The sequence below is a fragment of the Halyomorpha halys genome, unplaced genomic scaffold (genome assembly GCF_000696795.3).
Source record: "Halyomorpha halys isolate HHAL.00 unplaced genomic scaffold, Hhal_1.1 Scaffold134.1, whole genome shotgun sequence".
NCBI classification, from domain to species: Eukaryota; Metazoa; Arthropoda; class Insecta; order Hemiptera; family Pentatomidae; genus Halyomorpha; species Halyomorpha halys.
Window position 1 is genome coordinate 1094360 of NW_027107159.1, and position 25979 is coordinate 1120338.

General features: G+C 30.6%; 1 protein-coding gene across 1 annotated transcript; it reads left to right on the top strand.

Moving 5' to 3' along the window:
• The first annotated feature begins 11475 nt into the window (after nucleotides 1–11475).
• Nucleotides 11476–21901, top strand: LOC106678343 (ankyrin-1). Its single transcript, XM_014416801.2, has 9 exons — nucleotides 11476–11653; nucleotides 14023–14336; nucleotides 16734–16958; nucleotides 17312–17398; nucleotides 17480–17554; nucleotides 17640–17723; nucleotides 19449–19520; nucleotides 19921–19983; nucleotides 21187–21901. The coding sequence occupies exons 2-9, from the start codon at nucleotides 14025–14027 to the stop codon at nucleotides 21760–21762; spliced, it is 1494 nt and encodes a 497-aa protein (XP_014272287.1). The 5' UTR covers nucleotides 11476–11653; nucleotides 14023–14024; the 3' UTR covers nucleotides 21763–21901.
• The last annotated feature ends 4078 nt before the right edge of the window (nucleotides 21902–25979 follow it).

Sequence of the window (25979 nt, forward strand, 5' to 3'; positions counted from 1 at the left end):
CAAAAAATGTGTTAAGGTTATGTCAGATTTTTTCTACTTCGGTGTACATTTTATAAATTACAATGAAGAATACTAAGAAAGGTCGTGATTCTAAATAAGTGCATTCGATGCACTGGTAAGTCATAAAAAAACCCTGAAGTTGGATTGTGGGTAATGGGCTCATATTACAGCCATCTTCTGTGAAAATTGCAGCAATTAAAACCGTAAATGCAGGGCTCCTAAGTAAGGAGACATAAATTGGATTTACAAACATAATCAAGGTAATCTTCCCAAGTAGGGAGTTGTACAAAGATGGGGGCATTATTACCATTAGCTTTGAAAATGCGTTGCATTTTATCACCCGAAAATTAAAAATTTGATTACCTGATCTTAAAAACAAACAGCAGTAAACAATCGGGATGATATTTACAGCCGGTTTTACCAATCTCAGGTAAAACTAAGATTTTTTTGCCTAGATTTGTCCAAGAGTTTAATAAAACTGCGGTAACTTAGCGACCTTTTTCTGGTCTACAGTTTTATTAACCAGGTTATCTAACTAAACTAACAACTCCGCAAATCCTGTTGCTAATGTTAGAAATTGTTAGCCCAATTAAATTTAAAATTTAATTATGAAGAAGATGTTCAACTATTTAATAGTTAAAATAGTTGAAAACTATTTTAATTCTTTTTGACCGCAACCCTGTGGACCATCTTCATATTTGATTTTTTACGGTCAATTATCTATTTATATAAATTTAAAATTGATTCAACCGCCACTTTTAACAGTCGAAATCTCTGAAAAACTTCTTCATTTGAACACTTCAGAAAAGATTTGATTGAAAACGGAATAATTTTTTATTTTTATTATTTTCTGAGCCACCGATTCTTTGAAGTCTTCATCTTCTGTTTAATCGTCAGCCTCGACCAAATCCATTTTATAGTATCTGGAAAGAATAATACAATACACCTTCGCAAGATAATGAAACCGTTATATTATTCTGTTTCTTTCCAAATTCAATAAAAAATTGATTAATTAATTTAATAAAAATCTTTTCGCGTATCTTGATAAATGGAAAATGCAACTTTTAATAACTTAAAATACTTATTTATTAATAACATAATATAGAAATATATATACATATAAACTCAAAACAAGTTAAACAGCATTCACCAAATGAGAGTGTAAGGTTATATCCCACCTTGTAACTACAACGGTTATAACTTTAACCGTTCTACCAACTTAACAACATTACAAGTACGGCCTTAGATTAAAGGAATATTAACATATTAGCACAAATACGGGTTTCATGCCGTTTTTCAATTTCAGGCGCTTTTTAAAAATTACTCGATTAAACTACCTTAAAGTCTCCTCTTCCCGTTTTAAGCTAATATTTCAAAAGTGATATGGGTTCTTAGCGGGGCGGGTCCGGATTGCCTTTTTTTGTGTTATGATCTCTTCTTGTGTGATTGTGACATGTCGACTATACCTACTCACTATAATTCTCTGTTTGAAAAGTCAGATAAGTAAGGCTACCATGGAGGGCGGGAGTGGAGGAGGGTTTCAAGGGTTTCATAATTGAGTGAATTAAGATCACTTAACATAATTGTGTTCTGCGAATTCAAGATAAAAAAATTATTTGAGTAGTAGCCGAAGACATAGGTTCGGTCATAAAAATTGACTAGAGATATTGGATACAAAATGATTTTTTTTTTTTTTTTAAGAATCTCCTTTGTTCGTGTAATTAGATTCCAGGAAGAATAAGTTTTTTTTTTTTTTACCATCTTATCGATATGATGCTCATTTACCTGAAATATGATCCTTTCTTTTCCTCTATGGAAGGAACAGACAACACACTTTATTATTTGAACGAATGATTGATGGGATAGCTATTCAATATTCAACTTGCAGATGGTTCATAACCACGTGACGTGTCAATTCACTCTAGCATAAGATTCTTATACGTAAAATAATAAATCAATGTCACCATTGAGTCTTTTGTTTACTTGCTAGACGACAGCCGTGATGAAGCCCTGCAAAGTCGGGCGAAACATTCGTGTACTATAAATCGGTACTGTACTATTTAGAGCCACCATTATATACGGTCTAACTAATAATCTTCGAACACAATAAATCTTATTTGAACAATCCAAATTTTATTCATCCTCTTTTCAAAGCTCGACCCAAAACATATTCATCTAAGCCAAATTTAATTGCATGAACTTGACAATGTATATCTACTGCATTCATTCTCGTTTCCGATGCATTCAGTTACAGCCAACCATCACCATTATCATAAAATTTATGTTTCTCATCTCGTAACCACAGGTACCCATCAGCATCGAATTGGAAGTACTGGTGACGTAACGCCAGCGAAGATGAAACCGGATCTTGAGTGACTAATTCAAAATACTTGAGGTGTGTTGTAATGCTGTATTGGACTCAACGCTAATCCTGTTGGATCGTCAGATCGTCCACTTGGCCAAGATTGATTACACATAATTTCCCCCAACCTTCATTTTATAATCCATCAAAACAAACCTGATAGGTGGAGCGGAGGACAGAATACATAAGAGTTAGATTACTAAAATACTATTGTCCTTTGAGCATGGAAGATAAAACAATATTATTAAAGTATCTATGTTGAACGTAAATATAAGATCTTTAGTCTTAAATATTGCGTTTTGCCTGGAAAAATTTATTTTTTTTATAATGTCTAAGTGATGTCATGGATGATCCATTCAGTTAACTGAAGGCAGTCAGTCATCCATGCTGATGAAACAGTTTTGCGGAGTCATGCACATTCTTTCAAAATCATTCATTAAATTCTTAAATGGCCTTGTTAGAATAAATACATTTTTTTTTAGTTAAAGAAAATGGTTATCACAATATATTATATTAATATTTAAAAAATTAATTAAATCTGTACCGGTACAATTCATGAAGTTTCTAGTTGTAAAGTAATGTTACTAGACCAACAGCTGTGCAAGGAGGTGATTTAGTCAGAATCACGCACGATGGACAGAAATTTGCCCAATTAATGGTACCCACTATATGAGGCTGGGTGGACCCTGTAGGGCTCTCGAACCCACCACAGACCACAACCACACGGTTACATTGAAATAGAAAATAATTATTTATCACAACTGGATTCGATCCCGGGTTCTTGGAGTTAGTAGCACAGCTCCTTACTACTGAGCTTCCCGCTCCCACATTATATCGATATATCGGTTATATATACAAGGATCAAAAATTATTATAAATTATCTTTACTTGAAAAGTGATCCTAAAAAATATAAGATCCAAAAACGACCTTTGTCTTTTCAGTGGTACTTAAAAGTCGTATTACTGTTCAACAATAGCTTTAAATATTTTCTTAAGGAGACTACACTCATCCCTATTGAGTGAACATTGATGCAAATCATCTACTCACAAATCAAACAGGATAAAAGCAGAAACACAGGACCGTAGCACCATTGACCACAGTGCAAATACAGAAAATTATTCAAAAACACAATATTTTATTCATATATTATTTATAAAATTGTCTATTTTTAAGGAATGCATTTTTTATTTAATTTGGGCATCACCTACAACCTTAACACCGAAATAGCTTGCTTTCTAGCGTTCTTTGACAGATATAGTGGTCTAATTGCCGATTAATATAGTATCTTAGAACATCAAAGAACCAATTTACAGCCCATAGCCGATAAAGAATGCGAATGGAACTAGAAATTACGAGACAGGACATAAACAAGACAATATAAATTTCTAATAATCTCTCATCCAACAGGCGCATTTATATAAAACGAAACGAAGGAGAGTTTAGTATCGGCCGTTTCCTTTAGCAAAGAATAGTTTCTATTGGTCTCGGTTATATATTTATGCCTTACCTTTTATAGTACTAAGGGGTCCATTATTATTTACTGCTGTATTATCTCCCAGTCCTAAACCACACAGGTTTCGGTTTTATTCGTCGAAGTAAAATAGAAGTTTTGGTTAGTAAAAAGGTTGCGTGGGTGAATACTGCACACTTTACGAGACCATTAGACTTAACTTCGTCTATTTTCGATCGTTTCAGCCGATTGCAGCGTTCCCGGACGGACGCTCACGCAATTTCGATGGTTCTTTCCAGGTGTAATTAAGACCGAATCATATATATTTATAGCAAAAAATTTAACCCTTTCTGGCGGTTAGTGAAGTAGTTGGGAAAGCCTTCAGCTTTTTTGCATCAGGATCAGGTATGCCCCTTTCCGTTTTTCTGTTATTTTTATTATTATTCTTAATATTTCCTTTGTACTTACTGTATTTTACCTTTGCCACATTTATTTCACCTACCTGTTTACCATTTACACCTTCCTTTTCACCATATTTGTAACTATTCCTAATATGTATTGTTTTAAAATTTAATACTCTAGTTCTTTATTTATAATTCTATCACACTTGACTGTATTTATTAGTAATTAGTAATTAGCGAAACGTTGGTTAACTTTAAATAGAACCCTTATTGACCGCCGACTATCTTCCTTCAAAAGATCTATCAATTTTAATTCTAATTTAGTACCCTTGGGGGTTTCGGTTTCATTCCTGCTTGTGAGAAATAAAATTTATAACATGATAATGTCACTCTCAGCCAGTGATAACTCGCCATATCGCCTTCCATAAAAGTTCGACTAATAAATAAATATCGTCAAATGATTTATTTAATTGGAAAATATAAGACCATTGGAGAGTAAATTCGAATTGAACAAGGTATAAGATACAATATAGCATTTTACTCAATTTTAAATGCAATCATCCAGTCATTTCTTATAACAAATATTGAGGAGAGAAAAAAAAAAACGTTATTGAAAAAAATGTGATACCCAAAAGCCTAGGATAACCAGTAAAACGATGGCTTTTTGAATTTTATAATATATAGGCTTAGTATAATTAATTATAATTTCATTTTAATAATTCATGATTTTTTTGTTTGTTTCTTATTTTATAATTTAATTACGTGTATTTTCACAATTATTTTATTTTATATATTTCTAAGTATAATTGTCTTCATTAACCCATTTTTTTTCCTTTAGAAAATGTACGATAAAATTACAATCAACAACATAAATAGAAAAAAATTTAAATACAGCAACAATATACTCAGATAAAAATCTAACATGGTCTCGTATATTATTGTACTTAATTAAAATCTAAAATCACAACTGAACAAATATTTTAACAGATGCAAAGATATAAATACGTACATACAAGGTAATAAATACATTACAATTTAAATGATAAATTTCAAAAGTAATAAATAAGACAAATGATGATCATAAAAAGATCAAGATAAATAAATATTTAAAAAAGTAATAAGTATTATAGTAATAAATATAGAAAATAATAATGAATATATATATTTTTATTTATTTATTGTTATTTACAACTGTATATTATAAAACATATAGTAAATTTGATCTCAGTTAAAATGGAGTGTTACGGACGTGAAGAGAAACTACCCATTAGTAGCACTCTAATGACGTTATAGTAGCTGGTCTCGTGGCCATTTTCTTTTTAGGCGCCTCGGAGTTCGGGCTAGATAGGTTACATAGGGTCTTTATGTATGATTTTAATAATTAATACAAAAAGAAATAAATATATGTTTTATAAGTAATAAACCTTTAGAAAAAAATACTTTTTTGGGAGATACACGGTAATCCAGAGAGTCAGTTGAAGGAGCTACTCAAAAATAATCGAAATTTGAAACATGGCTTTTGTAAAAAACCTCATAATAGTGATAACTCACTCGCAGGCATTACTTCTCTGATTTTCCTGTCTTTGTACAGAGATTACTGACTTAAAAGCCTATACTTCGAAGTTTAATTTAAAATATTTCAACATTGTTGCTCACTATCAAGTTGAAATTATTTACTTAATCATATAATGAGGCACACAAATTATTTATCTCGTGATACATGGACTAACCCACACTTTTTTTTCGTTAAGGGGTTTCTCTCTTCATCAACAAAAATTTTCAAAATTATTAATTACGTTTGATTTTTTTTTTACTTTTCTGTGATATAATCATGACTGTACTGAAGGTTTGACAGGACAACCGACTCTTCAAATTAATACATTTATATATTCCTTAATATAGTGAATACATGGGAGTGGATGGCACTCAGCTACTAACTCCAAGGACCCGAGTTCCAATTCGGCTGTGGCAAATTATTATTTTCTGTTTCATTCTAACCGGGAGTAAGCCCTGTGGGTTTGGGATTCCTCCGAGTCCACCCAGCATAATGAAGTGGGTACCCTTAATTGGGTACGAATGTGACCGTCGGGCGTGATTTTCACCAACTCACCTCCTTGCACAACCATTGATCTAATAATAGTACTTCCTTACAAAATACTGCACCCTTGACCCTTCCTGGGTTGTAGCAGAATAGATTAATTTTTCTTAATAGTGAATATATTCCTGGTAGTTTTCGCAAATAGTAAAATTCAACCCTACCGAAATTAAGTAACTCTTGAGATTTCTCAGACGGTACATTCCCAAGGGAATAGATAACTTGGATGAATTAATAGACGTATGATAAATTTTAAAATATCTCTTTTCCCCGCTCCAATAATCCACTAGCATAAGCCAACCAAGTTACAACCTTCATTGGACCCCTCACCTAACCTTATAATGGCAAAAGGCAATCCAAGGTATCCTTAACACCCAGCTATACATATAGCATACCTCCTATATGTATGTACCAAATACCCAAAAAAATCTTTACAGGAGGGAATGAAAAAAAAAATATATCTTTTATATTTTTTTTTCTTACCTCCTTTATTGAAAATATATAGATAATGTATATATCAATATTGTTTTCTATATATTTTCAATAAAGGAGGTCAGAAATATAGATGTTTTACCTTAAAGATTATAAAATCCAAAAATGTAGACTAATAACTAATTCGTTTCAGAAACATAAAAGTAGTCCCGTTTATATCCATCCCTAAAAAAAAAAAAAAACTTTTTTTAACACTACTAAAACAAATTCAAAGAGTCCTCGAAGTAGGTATCCATCTAAGTAACTCAAAACCTAAGACATGATCACAAACTTCAGTTTTTGGCGAGAAGTGGTGGGTGTAGTGTCAACAGCCCGAGGGTCGACGTCTTCTCGGCTATTTACTGCTTACTAACTGTTAAAGAATTCTTTTCTCGCAGTTTTAGGATATTTGGAAATAGGTTTTCATGATATATCCAAGTTCGGTCGCATCGGTTTGATTACGAAATCCTTTTATTTTTGAAAGCCCAGATACAGTAAATAGAAGAGTAGAGCTAACAAGCTTTGAGAAAATAACAACTTTGACAACTACTAAAATGCAATAGTTGCCATATAGATGATGTGTAATGTGTAAATGGCTGAATTAGAAGTGATATCATCAAGTGGAATTAAAATATTCCTAAACGGTAAAAACTGCACCTAAAAATGCACATTTGAAATGTTTGACCTGGCAACTAATTCACTTCACAGTAAATTGTGAAGCTCCGGAGACTGCAGAGCAATCAGTCAAGCACTCGACTCAAATAGTCGAGAGATTAAGAATACGGTGATGAGATCCGCCGAAATTTATCTCCACACTAAGGAGGAGTTTTCTTGTATGGTGTGAGAGAACATATGGCGATACAAAGAGATCATTTATGGCTGGAAGAAGGCGATTTGTTTAGACCTCTACAACCTTCGATTTGTCCATCACAAAGGAGAAGGAAACAAGCAGCGTAGAAAATCATAAACTATGACCGGAAGGCATTCAGTATTCAAATCGTTTTCAGGTTAATTAATCCCCACAATAGCGATCCACTCCGGTTTACTATAACATCACGTAAGAAACACAATATTACGTAATCAACTTGGAATACCACCAGGAACTTTAAAAACAAAAATCCCATGATTATTGAAAACACCACACAGGAAAAAGAAGCATAACACTTAGAAACAGCTTCTTCTAAAGAGTACTGTTTATTAGGTTTCAATTACACTTGAATGCCATAGTTACGCCTTTTCACACACCGACTTTCGTAAGGAGCATACCCAAGATCACCCCCAGAGCACAAGGGATCATTTTCGCATTTGCACTCGTTTTTCGCCTCGTTAGTTGAGTTAATAGTTACTTACATCATCATCGCCCATGTCAGTCCGTCAGTAGAGGTACATAGGATGCAATACAAGAAGAATCACATTACAAGACCTCCTTCGGTTTTGTAAGAAAACGGACTAGATGCCCATAATTTTTCCGGCACAGATGTGGTAGAGGCTACCTTCCTCTGCAACGTTTTGTACCCCTCAAAGAGTTTTGTGTCTTCAACATATTGGTCGGTAAGCTCGAACAACACGATATTGTAGTTGATTAATCCTTTATTTTGTCTTACTTTTATTAAATAAATATTTCATATTCCAGATAGCAGGCTCGGCATAGTACAATTCTAAAAATTCAAAAAGCCTGAAAGATTTTATTTCCCAAATACACAACTATGTATGATAGAGTACTTGATCTGAAAACACCAAAAGTATAATCACTATGTTCGCCTTTTGCCAATCGCCTTGTCCAATCCATGACTTCTCTCCGAAAAACCGATTTCTCTGCAAGAGCTGCGAGTAACAAGGTAAAAAATAAGAGAACCAACCACAAATGCGCATCGCGATTCGGCTCACTGCGATTCGTGCGAATATGTCAATATAGCACTCAACAACAATAATGTTAGGAGGTGATGTAGCCAGTACCACATCAAACTCCCAAAACCCAGGTATCGGCTTTACAGAGACTCTGTATGGCCTCTGATGCGCATACTCCTCGAGGGTTCTCGTCCCACGACTGATGTAACGAATAAATTAACTACCTGCCACAACTAGATCCGAACTGGAGTCCGGGAGCTGAGAGTGCAAAGGTTTTCTCACTGAACTATCAAACTCAGAGAACTTCAAATAGTAACTTTAAAATCTTTAAATACCTAGTTATGATAAATAGTAACTACTAATTCAATTAGTTACATCTTATAGTGACGTGATTAGCTTATAATCTCCTCAATCATTCATTCAGCTTATTTACAATTAGCTGCCTGAGAACGAAGTACTAAACTGGACAAGATAACTCTAAGACTTGCTCGTGCTATTTGAAGCAGTCATTGGACATGACAGGGCAAGATTTATAAGCAGCAGGTGACATTCACAGTTGATAACTATCATTATCGTAATTAGACTCAAGATTGAAATAATTGGCTTCGATCTACTTCTAATTGTAGAAGACTTTTCTTGTTATATAACGACAATGGTTACTTACTAAGTAGCCCAAATGGTGCTTTTGGCATGTCATATAAATGAGAAGTTTGCCGCTGACACACCGTTCCAGTCCTCTATGGGAACCACCAGTCAATTCGGATTATAGAGTTTAGTAGTTATTTAATTGGTTTAAATTTTTTTTACGTTCTTCAACTATGATAATGAGGACAAATTATTCTACGGATTATCATTCTATCCCAACCAGAGTATGAAGGTCGTGATTAAAAAGTTTTTTTTATAGTTGATAACTGATTGCCGATGATTGATTTATCAATTAATAATTTTCAGTAGATTAAGAATTTAAAGTTTTTCTTGTATTTACTCATGTATTTTTTCAACTCTTGGGGCACATTGAAAAGAATCCTCGAACACTTTTCTAACAAATATATGATAAAACCTTATTTCTTTATCTCATTTTTAAATGGACAAACTAATGCACCGGAATCGATAAGAGATAGCACTACTATCGATACAATAGTTCAATATTTCCTCAAGAGGTAGTAGCACTTTCAGCATTAGCAACAAAAGGAAAAATAAGAAACACTTAGAATTTTGGGAAATCCTATTCAATTTTGTGGATTGAATAGTCCAAATAAATTCTTAATTGAAACAAAGGATATAAACGAAGCATTCACAGCATCACTACTTCAAATCATGTACAATCTAATTTAAAAATTTTATTCGGAAATGCATCAGTCTTACTTTTTTTATTTATTTATTTAAGTGTTTTGACCACTCGGACCATTTACACTTGATTTACAAATTCGATTACAATTTGCATGTTCATACAGTTGAAATTACTAAGTGAGAAATTTACATACATACATGAAATACAAATACAGTTGAAATTACAAAGTGAGAAATTTACAATCACAAATTTATTACTGTTGTGGAGTCTTCTCTGATCATTTCCTGTACACATGAAGAGAATCGGTGAGACTCCAGAGCAACCCAGTAAGAATGTGCCCAACAGCTAGATCACTTCAGCAGCAGCGACACATCGGTGCATCCTCCCTTCTTCATGAGATGACAGTGGGTGAGTCGCGTATGGCCTATCCGAAGATGTGTTAATACATAGTCTTACTCTTACACGTACAATCTGAACTGCCATATTTGGTTTTACTATCATTCCGACTGAACGAGTAGATAGACCCTTCACCTTCAAAACCGCTCTATTTAATTATAAATATTGCTGATTTGACTTCAAATGATAATAATGAAAATAAGTGAGCTCTCATAGACAATCGTTCAAATGAGTCCATAAAAAGGAAAACATAAAATAAATAACAGTTACGTTCGTTAATCGATAGCGTAAATCATTATAAAAATATTACGAGGCGCTCACAATTGCAAAAAAATTTAGCTTTTATCTGTGAAAAATATTGAATAGTCGTGGACCCCTCACATTACACAAAAATTTGCACAAAATTTCAGTGTCGATGAAAATATTCGCGATAGGACGGCGCACCGCGTTGTACTCGGTCATAGCTGCCTGCGCTCTATCCAGGACTGATCCGAAAGTTGCAAGTATGTAGTTACATTGTGTGCAGTGATGATCGATAATTTCAATAAGAAAAACAAGAAAACAGCATGGGTCAAGAATTGGTTGAAGAATCGACCGACCCTTTGTCATCGTAACCTACTTCGTGAACTGAGCCTGGAACCTAAACTTTATAAATATTTCCTGAGGATGAATGAGGAAATTTTAGAGAAACTATTGAATCTTGTTCGCTTACAAAAACATGATACACATTGAGGACAGCGATTTTGCCAACTGAAATACCGAGTCTCACTTTGCACTTCTTAGCATCTTTGAGGATCTAGAATTTATGGAGAGTTGTGATGTGTTATGATTCAGTAATTGTAATGTACGTGGCGAATACTCTTGACAGAGTAAAGAACTTTTGCACAAAATTGTGTCAGCCCCCTCATCTTACAAACTTTTGAATGGCAACTGTACTCCCAAAAATTTTTGCACAAGATTTTGAGGGCCCCTTTAGATAAAAGTTCCCTTAATTTCATATTTAAAAAAAATGTAGTAAAAGGTCTATAAAATGAGGTATTTAATTACTTTCAACTATTTTGACAGTATTTTTCTTATTTAAAAAAAAATATTATAGACCGCCCTGATACACCAACTTAAACTGATGCACAATTAGGTTTGTAAACCGCGCATCTGTTATCAGTGTGATAAGATAGTGTTTTTACTTTCGGTTTTTTTCGATCTAAAGTGGTTTTGCTCGCTAAAAGTGTTTAAATTAAGTGTTCATCTTTAAACTTACATATTTATTCTGATATTGATAACATACTGTATATATGTCATTCAACTAGGAATTACTATTGTTCGTAATTATACTATCTAGTAAGTAACTTGAAAAGAAACTTATCTTAATAATATCTTGGACCTTTATTTATTTTTAATAATCATATTTTACTTTTTTTCTGTTTACCATTGTTCAGTTTATAACCTATATTGAATACCTTTAATCATTTGTTTTACAGAACCTTCAAAAGTTTCACTATGCAATTGTCAAAGGCCTAATATATTAAATATTTAGAATATAGTTTACTAAATAAAAATATCTATGGATAAATTCACAGATGTAACCAATTTGTTCATTACTGCGCTATTTTAACTTGTGTATTCTAGCCAAAATATCTGAAGTAGATTTGCCCATTTTTTTTTCAAAAATCTGATCCATATAAATTAGTTTGATTGGTATAGATCAGACCACTTAAAACAATTTTGCAGATAGGGATTAAAAATTTTTCAAATCGCTACTTACATCTATATTTCTTGTTGAACATTTAATCTTTTTATTCTTCTTTATAACCTCATCTTTTTAACATCTACTGTCTAGTTTCATGTTATGTACATTAATAAAGCATTATCGATTAGGCTGAAGCATATTTAAGTTCATATCATTAGTTTATGTATATCTTTTCAAAACATTTATTAAACTATCAAGACATTTAACTATTTTACGATAAGTGTTTTTGTATACTATAAGTTTTACTTTTTTTTCCCCAAGAACAAGAAAAAATATGACACCCAATAGATCAAGCATTGAAACTCAAATAGGTCGAAAAATAAAATGATAAATAAATATATGGATTATTACCAAATTGTAAATACAGACATAAGTCAATCCAGACATGCATCAGGTCTAGGAATTATATGAAAATGAGAATAATAATTTAAACATAAGTTTAATGTATTTTAGAACACTGATTTAAAATATATTTATATACATGTAAAAGCCATAAATGTAACCATTTATGTTTGTGGAAATTGTATCAAAGAAAAAAAAAAAAGATAAATTTGATCCTTTGTACTATAGAATATTAAAAAACTGACCACCAAACTCAGAGAATAACACAGTTGGAACAAACATAGATCTGAATCTTGGAACAGATACCAAATAAATGCCTCTCAAGTTTAGTCATCTGATTTGATAGGTTGAAATGAAATTTTTCTAACATAGACATGTAACTGTAGCCGAGAGTAGAAAACTATTTGTTTTTTTCTTTAAGCCATTAAAGATACTCAAGGCCATTTTTGTCATTTTGTTACTCAGTGACAAACAGATACAGGTCTGAGGTTATAAAGGATTTTAAGAATAAACCTTAGCTTTTTTATATTTCATACTTGATATATGTAAATGTGCATTATTTAAAATTTTGTTATCTTCATTTTTAATACAATATAACTTAAATTTGTTATATTACATGTCTGTATATAAAATATTAGATTTTTTTTTTTTTAGGTCGATTGATTCTTTTTATGTTTAGATTAATGACACTCTCTGTACTTATATGTAATGAATAAATAAATCAAGAAGTACTGAATAGGTTGAAAAAAAAATTGAATGGATAAAACTCCAAATCATTAGAAGAATAAAGAAAATAAGCTTCTAGTCCTATTTTAAAGAGTATTCTTACCAGTTTTATTCTATCCTGTTGAAAATTGGATTGTTCCAGACCGGTAAACTGGTATAATACCAGTAACAGAGATGGTTTTCTCTGAAACTGGTACAGTAGCAGTATCAGAGATGGGTTTCTCACCAAAACCTATAGACAAATCTTAAGAAACTAAATTCACAATGAAATTATCATTTGGAATTAGTAGAGCAATGCTAACTGAAATAGTTGGCCCATGTCAGTAGAATCGGTGATAAAAATTAAATGATCAATGGAAGTCTAAACAGAAGGAAAGTATAATATGATACATGCACTTTAGTTTTGTAATGTAGAGAATTTCATTGCCTTTCGATTGAGTAGCTAAAATCTACAAGATGTTTAATTACAGTATTATTTGAAAAACTAATTTTTTTTTTATATTAGGAATAATTTTTTTAAAACTATTTAGAATCTAATTTGTTTTCAAACCCAGGCTTATTGCACATTTATAGTATAAGGGAAACCAATAGTAACAATAGGCATATATAGGCACTGTCATTTTGAGAAACAGATCAAAAAGTCACTGAATAAGATGTTACATATATAAATTAGGTTTTTTTTTAGTCTTGATGAAAGCCTGAAATTCAGGTTGAAATTTAGGCACAAATAAAAAAGTTTGGTTTATTTGTGTATCTTTGCTGACCGCACCCCCGACTATTTTCTCCTCAATTCAATCTATGGTCTACTATTAACACCTATTATTATTTTATATTTTTTCAGTACTTAGCAAATAATTTATCAATTATTATATGTTATTTATTTGTATGACAGAGATGGGCAAAAACAAGAAAGAAGAAATAAACAATGGTCCAGTAAAGGCATCTTCAAAGCTGCACAATTTGATTAAGAAAAAAATAACAATGGCAGTAGAGTTTGCATCAAAGGCATCCATATACAATCCCGAAGTCACAGCTACCGAGCTCACCACTGCACAAAGCATCTTGTTATCATTAATGCACAGCCTCCTTACTAATGATTTAGGCTTCTGTGTCACATTGCTTGAACTTGCAACTTCCGTTGATCACCTCAGGTCTTCTTACCTTCCAACTTGGCTTAGGGATGACTTCAACTTTGATGATCAACAGGTCTGTCTCAGTATTTATTTAGTATGATCGATGAACTGTATCATGTATTGATCATTTTTATAATAACTCGAGACCTTTTCTTATGTTTCCCCACCTCACTACCCAGATATCGTTTACTTATTTAAATTTTCATTTATCTGTGACAAATATTCTTATTCTATGAGACCAAGAGCCCTGAAAAACAAAATGGTTATTTCACCCCAATTTTTTATTACTTTAATGAAAACTTTATGTATTTACTAATCAGAATTGATGACTCTGCCTTCCAAAGTTAGTGTAAATTAAAATATATAAGGATGAAGATTGGGGTTATGTTAGTTTTATTATTGTTATAGGTTTTTATAGTGCATGAATATGGGACGGTGGTCCCAAAACGTTGTACAATATCATGAATAAATAATTCATTCAAAAATGGAAGTAATCAACCTCAAAAAATTTTAAAAGAATTGACTCACCAGACTTCCTTGAGAGATAATCCAGATTAGTGTAAATTAAATGGCACCTGTTCTAGAAGTTACAAAAAAAAAAAATTGAGCATTTTGTCCTGTCCTATGATGGTTCAATTTTTACCTACGCTATACATGGTACGGTAAATATCATTAAAGTAGTCAAGGTGCTCACTCCCTGAAGTTCATTTTATTTGAAATAAAATTAAATTTTGGCACATTTTCATTCTGAGCTACAAATCCTTAAAACTACCCTTGAAACTAAAGAACTTTATGTCACTTAATATTCTTCACCTAAAGTAGAGTATATTATCTCAGATATGAACCCTAATACAGTTTTAACATTCTATAATTCCTGAGATATGATTTTTCAAAAACCAAAAGTTTTGACCAAAAAGCTGGAAATCAACATTTTGCGAATTTATTTTAGCGAATATCATGGCAACTGCTAATCCTATGAAGATATAAACTACTTTTTAGTGCATTCAACTAGCTTCAATTTGAGTGCTAATCTGTAATTCTAGTACTTCCTGAGATATAGTATCTTATAAACCAAAAACTTAGTCCAAAAAACTAGAAATCAACTTTTTTTTTCTTCAAGATAATCAATTTTTTCTAAGAGTTGTATCTCTATATATGACAATGTCTGGAAAATAAAACTACCATTAAAACTTCTGCCATTCTTTTATTATCATTTTGATAACGTTTCGGATGCACCGTCCACTTTCAAATCAATATCTTATGTTAGTATACTTGTCCTCTTTCTAATCTTAATTATATTATCATATAATTGTCATTAGTATTAAAAAAAAATTCCAAAAAGGAAAAATATAGAACAGCCAGGATATAGATGATTTTTTATATATATGACAATTTTATGATAATATAATTCAGATTAAAAAGAGGAAAAGTGTATTAACATAAGATATTGATTTGAAAATGGACGGTGCATCCGAAACGTCATCAAATTGATAATAAAATGATGTTAATAAATTGATAATAAACCCAGGAGTTTTATAGGCAGTTTTATTTCCCCGAAATTGTTATATATAATATTTTTATAACTTATTTTTGCAAATATCATGAAAACTACTACTCCTAGGAAAATACTAATCATAAAGTACATAGTTGTAAATTTAACTAGCTTCAATTTTAGTGCGCAAAAACTCCTGTATACCTAATTGTTCCGGAGATATATTTTCCCTAACTATTGATTTCTATTTATTTCATCATTAAATGTTGCTTTTTGAAAAAGTCTATCTCGGGAACTACTGTACGTAAATATTTTAGATAATTGACTCTAATTAGGTAGGATTTAGAACTCCAAATGTAAATGAATTTTACACGGTGTTTTAAAACAGCAGCTATTTTTTATTCTCCCAAACTGTTGTTGGCATAGTCACAAATTGTAACTCTTAACTAAACATAGTTTTCATTAAAGTAATAAAAAGTTGGGTTGATAATTTTTTTTTTTATGGAACCTTGGACTCTCTTAAGATCTATGTATCTCAGATTTCTTTAATTCTGTATATATTATTGGACCTTTACTTGGTCCTAAAAAACCTTATCTATGTTCTTAAAGCTCTTGGATTTTTTTTTAAATGCATACTTATAAGTTGTTGACCCAAATTTTATTAAATCAATTATTGATAATGGAAAGAGTTATTTTATAACAAGCATAAGAAAATGGTTTTGTGACACCATACCCAATCTCGGTGAACTTAAAAATTTTAATTAGTTTCTAATTGCAATACATTTTAATGAATCAATTTCGATCCTAATAAACAAAAATGCATGTTGATATTAGGTTGTCTGAAAAAAAATTTTAAATTAAATTTTTTAGCTGATTCTTTAGTACTTTTTTTAATCATTAACATTTTTAAACTTGTTCCATAATTCTGTTTTCTCCATATAATTATTAAATATATTATTGTTGGTATTATTTAATCAGGTTTTGAGGGTATTATCAAAGGCTGCTTTTCTCGTTCAATCTGGTGTTCTCATCATACCAACTCATATCTTGAAGGTCTTTGTAAGCCTTTCTCCAAAGTACCGGGTCGTTGAATGCTGCAGAGCTTCTGGAAATACTGATACCTTAAAATTTCTTTCTGAGTTCAATCTTCAAGAATATTCTTCCAACCATCAGTTAACAATGGCCTCATCTTTTACACCTAATGTAAATTTTTTTTTTACATATTCATATAGATAACTTCCTTTTTTTTTCTTTTTGTGTTTTCACCAAAACTTTCTCATAATTATTTTTTTGTCAGGAAATAGTATTAACAATTAATTTTTGTAGTTACCAGAAAACAGTTTAAAGATATTAATAGTTATTTTTATGATAAAATAATTTTAAAAATTAGTACTATATCAAGTAGTTGAGCTGTTTAGCCCTTGTGCTCTTTTCTTAATTTTATTTTACCCTCTAAATGTCTTTAAATAATAAACTTATTATTCAGAATATTATATTATCAGATTATTTATTAGTAATTTAGTATTATTTAATTAACTCAAATTAATAACTTACAGTCAGTTGAAATGAACAGAAGTAACAATATTAATATTTTGCCTACAAGCAATAATTCCAGGACGATGGGAGATCCTTTTTTTTCAAACGTATGTATTAATGATCCTTTCAGTTATGTAATAATTTTTATTTTTCCTGGTTTAATTTTGCTTTTTCCTCTGTTTCCTCAGTTGTTTTTGAATCATTCTGTTCAGAAACCAATTACAGATGTGGCGGCCAAAGTAGCAAGTTTTCGTAATATGAGTGTAACTATAATAAATTTGTGCATTAATGATTCTCATTTATTTATTAAATTTTATTTTTACTGATTTCCCTTTGGCTTTTCCACAGGTTCCTCAAGTGTTGGTCAATCGTCCTGTTCTGAAACCAATGACAGAGGGTGCGGCCAAACAAGAACCTCTTCGTAATATGAATGTAACTATAAATATTCTTATTAAATTTTTATTTATTTATTTTTTTTCTGTATTCATTAAGAAAATGATATTAGAACAAGAGCCCAAAAGGAGAAAAAAGTCAGTTAGTTCACCCTAATTTTTTATTACTTTAATGAAAATTATATATTATTATTACTAAAAATTGATGAGTCTGCCAATTATACTTAGAGGGAACAAAAAATGATATCTGTTTATAAAAAATAATTTTCCTTTTAGAGTTCCATATCATTAAAACTGCCTACAACGCTAGAAAACCTGATAGGAGTTCAAATGAAGTAGAGTAAATTTTCTAAAATAAGAGCCCTAATAGAGCAGTTTACATTCAATAGTTTCTCAGATACAGTTTTTTTTTTTAAAGCCACTGGTCACAAAATATACACTGAAAAATCAATATTTCATGAATTTATTGTGTGACGAGATGTACAGATGTCAATTAGCCCTGAAATTAAAGCTAGTTTAATGTACTTTAAAGTAAGTTTATGGCATTTATCTTTGGAGGAGTAGTATTTTTTATATTTGGTAAAATAAATCGTGCAAAATTCATAAAAACTACTATCCCTATGGAGATAAAAATAATTAACTACTTTATATAACATTAAATTATCTTTAATTTGATTTCTGGCATATATCTATACGTCCAATGGTTTCTGAGTTATAAATTTTTATAAATTAAAACTAACTACTATAAGTGTGACCAACTAGAAATCAACATTTTGTGAATTTATTTTAGAAATTATCGTAAAAACTACTTCTCCTACGAAGATAAACATTATAAAGTACATTATAGTAACTACCTTTATAATAACTAATTCAACTAGTTTCAATTTGAGTGCTAACAGACATCTGTATGTCTCATGTTTCCTGAGATAATGATTTCCCACAATGAATTCACTAACTACTGATTTTTAGTATATATTTCATGGAATGTTACTTTTTAAAATACTGTATCTTGGGAACTATTGAACTTTAATAGCTCTATTAGGGCCCATATTTTAGCTAATTTGCTCTACATTAAATTATGTTATACTAGGTTTTCTAGTGTTGTTGTTAGTTTCAAAGATATAGCTCCAAATGAAAAATCAATTCTTTTTTTACATTTTGAAACAGATGCCATTTTTCATTCCCCTTAATTATACTTGGCAGACTCATTAATTTTGACTAGTAATTTTATATATATTTTTATTAAAGTAATCACAAATTGGCATAAAATAAAATAACTGACTTTTTTTCCACCGGGCTCTTGTACTACATGGTTTCATTTCTTACACCAAATAGCACAATATAACTCAATTAATCAGTAAAGTAATATAGTTAGATTTTTATTGTTTGATTTTTTTCTTGAATTCATCAAGAAAAAAAAAAGTAGCACTTTATAAATAAATAAATATTAACGATAAATTGTTTATCTATTAGTTATAGGTCTGAGTTATTAGTTTATTACTCTTGTGGTTCAATAATCCATTTGAACAATCTTTGTAACCTGTCTCATGAGCTTCTAGATTGCATTCAAACACGTTTCTACGGAAGAAGACAATAAATTTCAATTGCACTTTGAAAATGAGTGAAGAATTCAAAAATATTTTTATCTTCATTCCATATAACAAAATTTTTGTAGTTAATATTTGCTTATAACTTTTGATAATATATAATAATTTTTTTTTTTTTTTACTGAAACTATTTTATTCTTTCTTTATTTATGTTGTAGGTTCAAACTATGCCCAACCTTCTTGATATTGAATCATCTTTTGTAGAAAGAACAGAAAATCCTTCACCAACGGTAAAATTATTAACAATATTCTTCTATGGAAGGAATATGGTCCGGGTGCGGTCAAGAAAAACTCAAATAGTAGAAATATACTAATTTAATGAGCCAACGTTTCGCCCCACGTTGCAGGGCTTCTTCAGGGCTATTTTGACGGCAGTCAAAACTAAAATCAATTTCATTTTAGTTTTGACTGCCGTCAAAATAGCCCTGAAGAAGCCCTGCAACGTGGGGCGAAACGTTGGCTCATTAAATTAGTATATTTCTACTATTTGAGTTTTTCTTGACCGCACCCGGACCATATTCCTTCCATCTTCACACACGGTCAATCAATAATCTTCCAATATTCTTCTATGTTTTTTGGCTTCCTAATATAACATAATATTTATGTATGTGGTTTTCTTTATGGTTACAGCTTCAGGAAGTTTGGATAGAAAATTCTGCAGCAGAATCAGCATCAGGTCCAATTACTACTAATGTAAATATATATTATAATATCCATCATTATTTTTTTTTTAATATCACTAATTATATCTCTTTCAATTATCATTATATTTTATAACAGTAACAGGTTGAGCAGTGGTTTCAAATAAGATTACAAATCTATTTCGAGCCAAACCTAGTAGACATAGAGCTCGGATCAAAGTACTGACCATATTGTCTCTTAAAAATAACATAATTTAGAAATCCAGCTCCTCAACTAGTGCCTGCTGTCCAGGCCTCTATATTGTGGACTGATTTATTTACTTTGTTATCCATATTGTTGGGAGAGAGTGGGGTAGCTCAGTGAGTACGGCACTGTGCTGCAAGCTCCAATGACCTACCATGAGTCAACTCTGTGGATTCGGTAGCTACCCAGGATCGACCCAGCCTCTATAAAGTGAGTACCCTGAATTCGAGCAAGATCTGGTGGTTGAACTTGATTATGAACATATAGCCTCCTTGCATAACTGTTGTTCAAAAAACAGTAGATCCTTACAAAGTCCTGAACCTCTGGTCCTCAATGGGTTGTAGTGGTACATATTTTCATTTTCGTCCTTATTGTTGAATTGTTCTAGTTTTAATAATGCAGAAGTATTTTGTTCATCCTTATATAGATTTCTATGTATTTGAAAATCAATATTTTATACTAACATACATTCCTCTTAGTGTTTCAATCTTTGAATATATAATTTTATGCTGCTTTAGGGTGTAAACTCCATGTTTTCTTACTCATAAATGAAGGTTGTAATCTTTATTACGACTGTAATCATTATTCGTTAGTGCTCAATAAATACACCTCTGTTAAATAAACCAAAAGAACTTTATCCATATGACAAATGTAGACCTACTTAATAAATAGTAAAAAATAATAAAGAAATAAAAAAAAGTCTGGGGCCCCTCACTAGCAATCACTTCTTGAAAAGCACTCCTTGCATCAATCTTCCAAATCTTGCACAGACTGCATGGCAAACTACTAACTATGACTATTGCAACCTTCCTGCTGGAATTTATATTGTTATAGACTGCTGAAGAGGCAGGTTCTTCCCCAAGCTGTAGCTGATAGCTATTGTCTTACCATTACAAAGGTCTTTAGACTGTTATTCATTTGTTCTTGTAATATTTATTTTAAATATTTTGATATCAATTTTCTTTATTCAATAATGTCCATTTTCTTAATTTTTTTAACCTTATTTTTCAGCAAGCATCTTCAAATGAATTATATATGTGTACTGTGAGAGAGTATTTAAAGGTGCCCGAGGATTTTGATGATGAGGAATTATTGAGTTTGATCACTTATTCTGATTCAGAAGGAAGAACTCCATTACATAGAGCTGTTAAGGATGGCAATCCACATGTTGTAGAGTGCATGTTGGCATTAGGAGCTAAAGTCAACGAAAAAGATACATTTGGCTCTACACCCTCTCACTGTGCGGCTTCAATAGGCAGTATACCTATGCTACAGGTCTTAGCACAAAACCAAGCAGACTTTTCATTATGTAGGAATGATGGATGCACTCCTCTTCATGAGGCAATAATAAATGGTCATGAAGCGGTTTGCCGATGGCTACTGGAGCACGGCTCAGAAATCAATGTACGGAACATTGATGGATGTGCTCCCCTGCACCTTGCAGCCCAATGGAACAAGCACGGGATCGTGAAATTCCTCCTAGAAAATGGTGCAGATTCCAAAATCTATAGCAACAATGGTAAGACACCTGCCGATGTAGCCAGAGAAGAAGGTCATACATCAATTGTAGAATTATTATCAGTTTAATATAGAAAAATACTCAGTGTATTATACTATATTAATAAAGCTTTATAAATAGTTTAATAAGGGCTAAGACAAAAATACAATATATTTGTTCAGATAATATATTGTACATTCATTACAAAAGATTTACAATATAAAAATCTTGACACATAAATGGCAGCTCAAAATAAGGCACAAAGAAATTTAAGGATGATGAGAAGATAGATGACCGAGGAAAATATGTATGATGAGAAGATGGTTGGGGTCAGTGAATAACTCAAAATAGTAAAAACGTATTAGAGCCAACTTTTTGGCCAGAATTTCAAGCCTTCATCAAGACTAAGAAAAAAAGAAATAACAACTAATGAATAAAAGGATATATAGAATGATTATAAAATAAGAAAATAACTAACGTTATGGACACATACATAGTATTGAAAGATATGAATAGTTTAAATATTATAAGAAGATAAAGGCTGGATGAGGAGAGTAATATTAAAATTAAGTAAGGGAAAAAAACAATAAATAAAATAAATATGAAAACCTAGTTAGTAAATATACGTACAAAATGAAAATTATTAAAAATAAAGTGATGAAAGAAATGGAGAATAAAACGTATAAATATGTAAGTTAAATGTAATCTTGACATATACGTTTTATTTCCCACTTCTTTCATTACTTTATTTTTAATAATTTTCGTTTTGTACATATATTTACTAACTAGATTTTCATATGTGTTTTATTAATATTACTCTACTCGTCCAGCCTTTATAATACTTAAATTATTCATATCTTTCAACACCATTTATGTATCCATAAAGTTAGTTATTTCCTTATTATTCTACGTACCCTTTTATCCATTGGTTTTTATCTTGTTTTTCATTCTTAGCACTTATAATTAAGTTTTTACTTATTTGTGTTCTTAGCTAACCGAACCCCCAACCATCTTCTCCTCATAAAGATATTTAAGGTTTAAAATAATCATTGATTCATTCCTTTTTTATAATCATAGGTCCTATTATAATATTATATATACATATTATCCTATTATAATCATAGGTCACTGCTATCTTTTAAATATCTTTGAATATTTAAATTGTGCCAAAGTCAAGCTCTCTCTCCTCAACTCACTGTAACATGTACTACAGAATGGGGAGTGGCTAATTAGAACAAGTCTACTGTATTGGCTTTGTAAATTTCAAAACTTTTCAATTAATAATTATATTTAAATGATATCCTGATATAATGATTCTTTTGTTTACAATGAAACTATTACTAAGCACTGTTATAAGTTTCAAAATATAATAAATATTTGAAATGTTAATTAAATAATTTTATTACTGATTGATTTAAATGTAAAAATCACATTCAATTTGAGTGTAATTGTTCATTGATTTGTAGTGAAATTACTTTCACTGGTGCTTCGAAATTTAAATACACATATTGCTATTTATCTATTAGAATGTCTATTTCTGAATTTACTTAAATAAATTCTTATGTTAAGCAAACAATAACTAGTCATGAAAATTGGTTTCAAGTTACTGAAATAAATTTTTTCTAGAATCGTCTTAGTTATTGACTTTGTTAGATGCTGATAGACATGTATAGCTAATGTTCTATTGCATTTAAAGAAATTGGTTATCAGAATGAATTTATTAATGTAATATATTAAGACTTTTTGTATGTTTTTTATTATTTTTAGGACTACTAAATTTGTGAAATAAAGTTTATGTATGGTTAAATATAATATATACATACATATATTACAGGCCAAAATATTTTATAATAAAGGCTGTGTTTTTAATTAATATATAAGGCTGTGAAAAAAAATTAGAATTAAAAAAAAATAAAATGGCGCTTCCAGAAGTTCATAGATATAAGTTTTCTTTTATATTTTGCTTTAGGGCTGATGATTAATGGAATAGCCATTATTATTATTTTTTTTATTTGAATTTGATTCATTTGTGATTATATTATCAGTAATTAATAATAGAAAGAAAGTCTTTTTATTTGCATATATTTTATAAATAATAACTATTTCTCTGTTAATGTTTGTAAATATCCATTATTGTAACATCAATAAATATTGTTTCTATTCATGTTGTATTTTATTAAATACATAGAAAAAAAACTAAATAACAGCAGCAAGTTTTTTTATATTACCAGTCTTAGTAGTGTTAAAAGCTGAGCTCTTGTTTGAATTACTTATGATCATTGGTTTCAAAAAGTACATTTCTATTTTTTAACTAGCTGATTCGGCAATAAAATGACTACAATTGATGGTGATGTAATGAACACAACCGAAAGTGTTATTATTTATCAATTATTATTTTTTTTTTTTTTTCTTACGCCACAGGAAGTGGGCTATTACGCCATTTTCCCTCTCGCACCCCAATACAATTTTACTCTTCCTCTTTGTTGGTCCGCATCTTGCTCAACATCCTCCAGACCAACACACGCCAAAAGATGGTCCCTATCCATGTTCCCCATATTGATTTATCAACTATATCAATTTAGTTAAAATTAAATATTCATATACAACTAATTGTTTTGATGTTTTGGTTATGTAAATTTTAATTTACCTTTTATTCAATTTTAAGTTCAATATAATGATCTTCAATATACAATGTTTCTGGCAACTTCATAAATACAAACAAATCCCTTGATTTTTCTGACCTGAAATTTTGGTTTGTAATTTTTATTTATCATATTGGTACCTCTTAATTAAGTCATTTGAAAGCCTGTTGCACATTTAGAGTGAAAGAAGCACAACACAAAGTTTCTATTGTTGGAAATTTAAATGGTTGGACCCAGAAAATCACTAAGTGTAACCAGCCGATAATTATCAAAATAAACCCAAAGACACAACAGATATTTTACCACTTACATATGTAAAAGAAAAAACCTCATGATTTTTTTTGTAAAACTATCCTACATCCAATATGTGTTCTCACGTAAGTGAACAGAATTCCAAGAGAACATAATACTTACAAAAACCATAACAATTACAATAGGCTATATCTGCTTTAATAATAATCTGTTTTCAAAAATTATAATTTAATACCATTAAAAATACAGCTACAACTAATCGAAAATCAAAAAAATTGAATTAGTACAAAATTATGTTTGATTTTCGTCATAAATTTCTACTGTATAAAGCTCTTTGAACCTTCCCAGATTGATATTAACAAAACACAAATGGACCTAAAGAACAAATCTATTTTGATACTGGTCTGCTTTTGATTTCATTCTTTATGTACTGTAGAGTATTTAATTATCTTCCAAATGAGTAGCAATAATCTATCAGAAATTACATAGTTTTTGAGTTATTCAAAAAAATAAATTATTTTAACAATTAGAGATCATAGCTCATTATTATGAATTTCAATTTAACGTAGAATAAAAGACAAATATGTTGTTTAAAGAAAACTATTCCTATTAAGGTCATTGTCAAATTCCAAGTAACTTTTCGTCAAATAAAAAACAGTCCATTTTATTTTACCATTGTGTATAGCAGGCTATATGAGAGATCTCTAAACAGTTTCTAATCTCAGCCTGAAAATAGTAATTATCCTTAGCAAAAGTCAGGGAATGTGTTTGCCAATACTTTGAAAGAAACTCAGCAAAATTTCATCCATTTTGGACAACCCTTTGAGTGGAGCCCTATCAGGAATGATCACTATTGAAAAATAACCAGTCTTGTTTTTTCCTTCCAGCTTAACTTTGCAGGTAGAATTGCTCGAAAAATGGTTATGGGAATAAATTATATCAATTTTTTTTTCTTTTTAAGGGACAATGAAAGTTTTTTTTTTAATAGGGGAAAATGGAATATATAGCATTTCTATACATACCGATTCTTAAAAAAAAAAAGTTTAGATGGCGGTTAATACTTCTGCACAAAGTTATTAATGATTACACAACATTTAGGCCTAACCAGGTATCCTCAGGTACAAAATCTACAGGGACTCACAATTGTACATGAGGATGGCTTGTTAAACCAAAACGAAATAATTAATAAATTCATGGTGAAGTATTAACCATCATCTTAAATTAATTCACATACCAGCCTTCAAAAAAGACAATACTTTTTTTTTTACAAATGGTTCAAAATAAACGGTTTTCAATTTTTATTTTACATAAACAAATTTTGTTTAATTAAAACAAAAAATAGCAAATCGGACTTTTTTTTGTATCAAAGAACATTATATGTTTGTTCCAATGAATAATCCTGAGCACCATGG

Coding starts and splice junctions, on each gene's coding strand:
- LOC106678343 (XM_014416801.2), top strand. CDS start 14,025: ATGGGCAAAAACAAGAAAGAAGAAATAAACAATGGTCCAGTAAAGGCA. Junction 16,959..17,311: donor CCTCATCTTTTACACCTAAT/GTAAATTTTTTT, acceptor AATAACTTACAG/TCAGTTGAAATGAACAGAAG. Junction 19,521..19,920: donor CAGAAAATCCTTCACCAACG/GTAAAATTATTA, acceptor TTATGGTTACAG/CTTCAGGAAGTTTGGATAGA.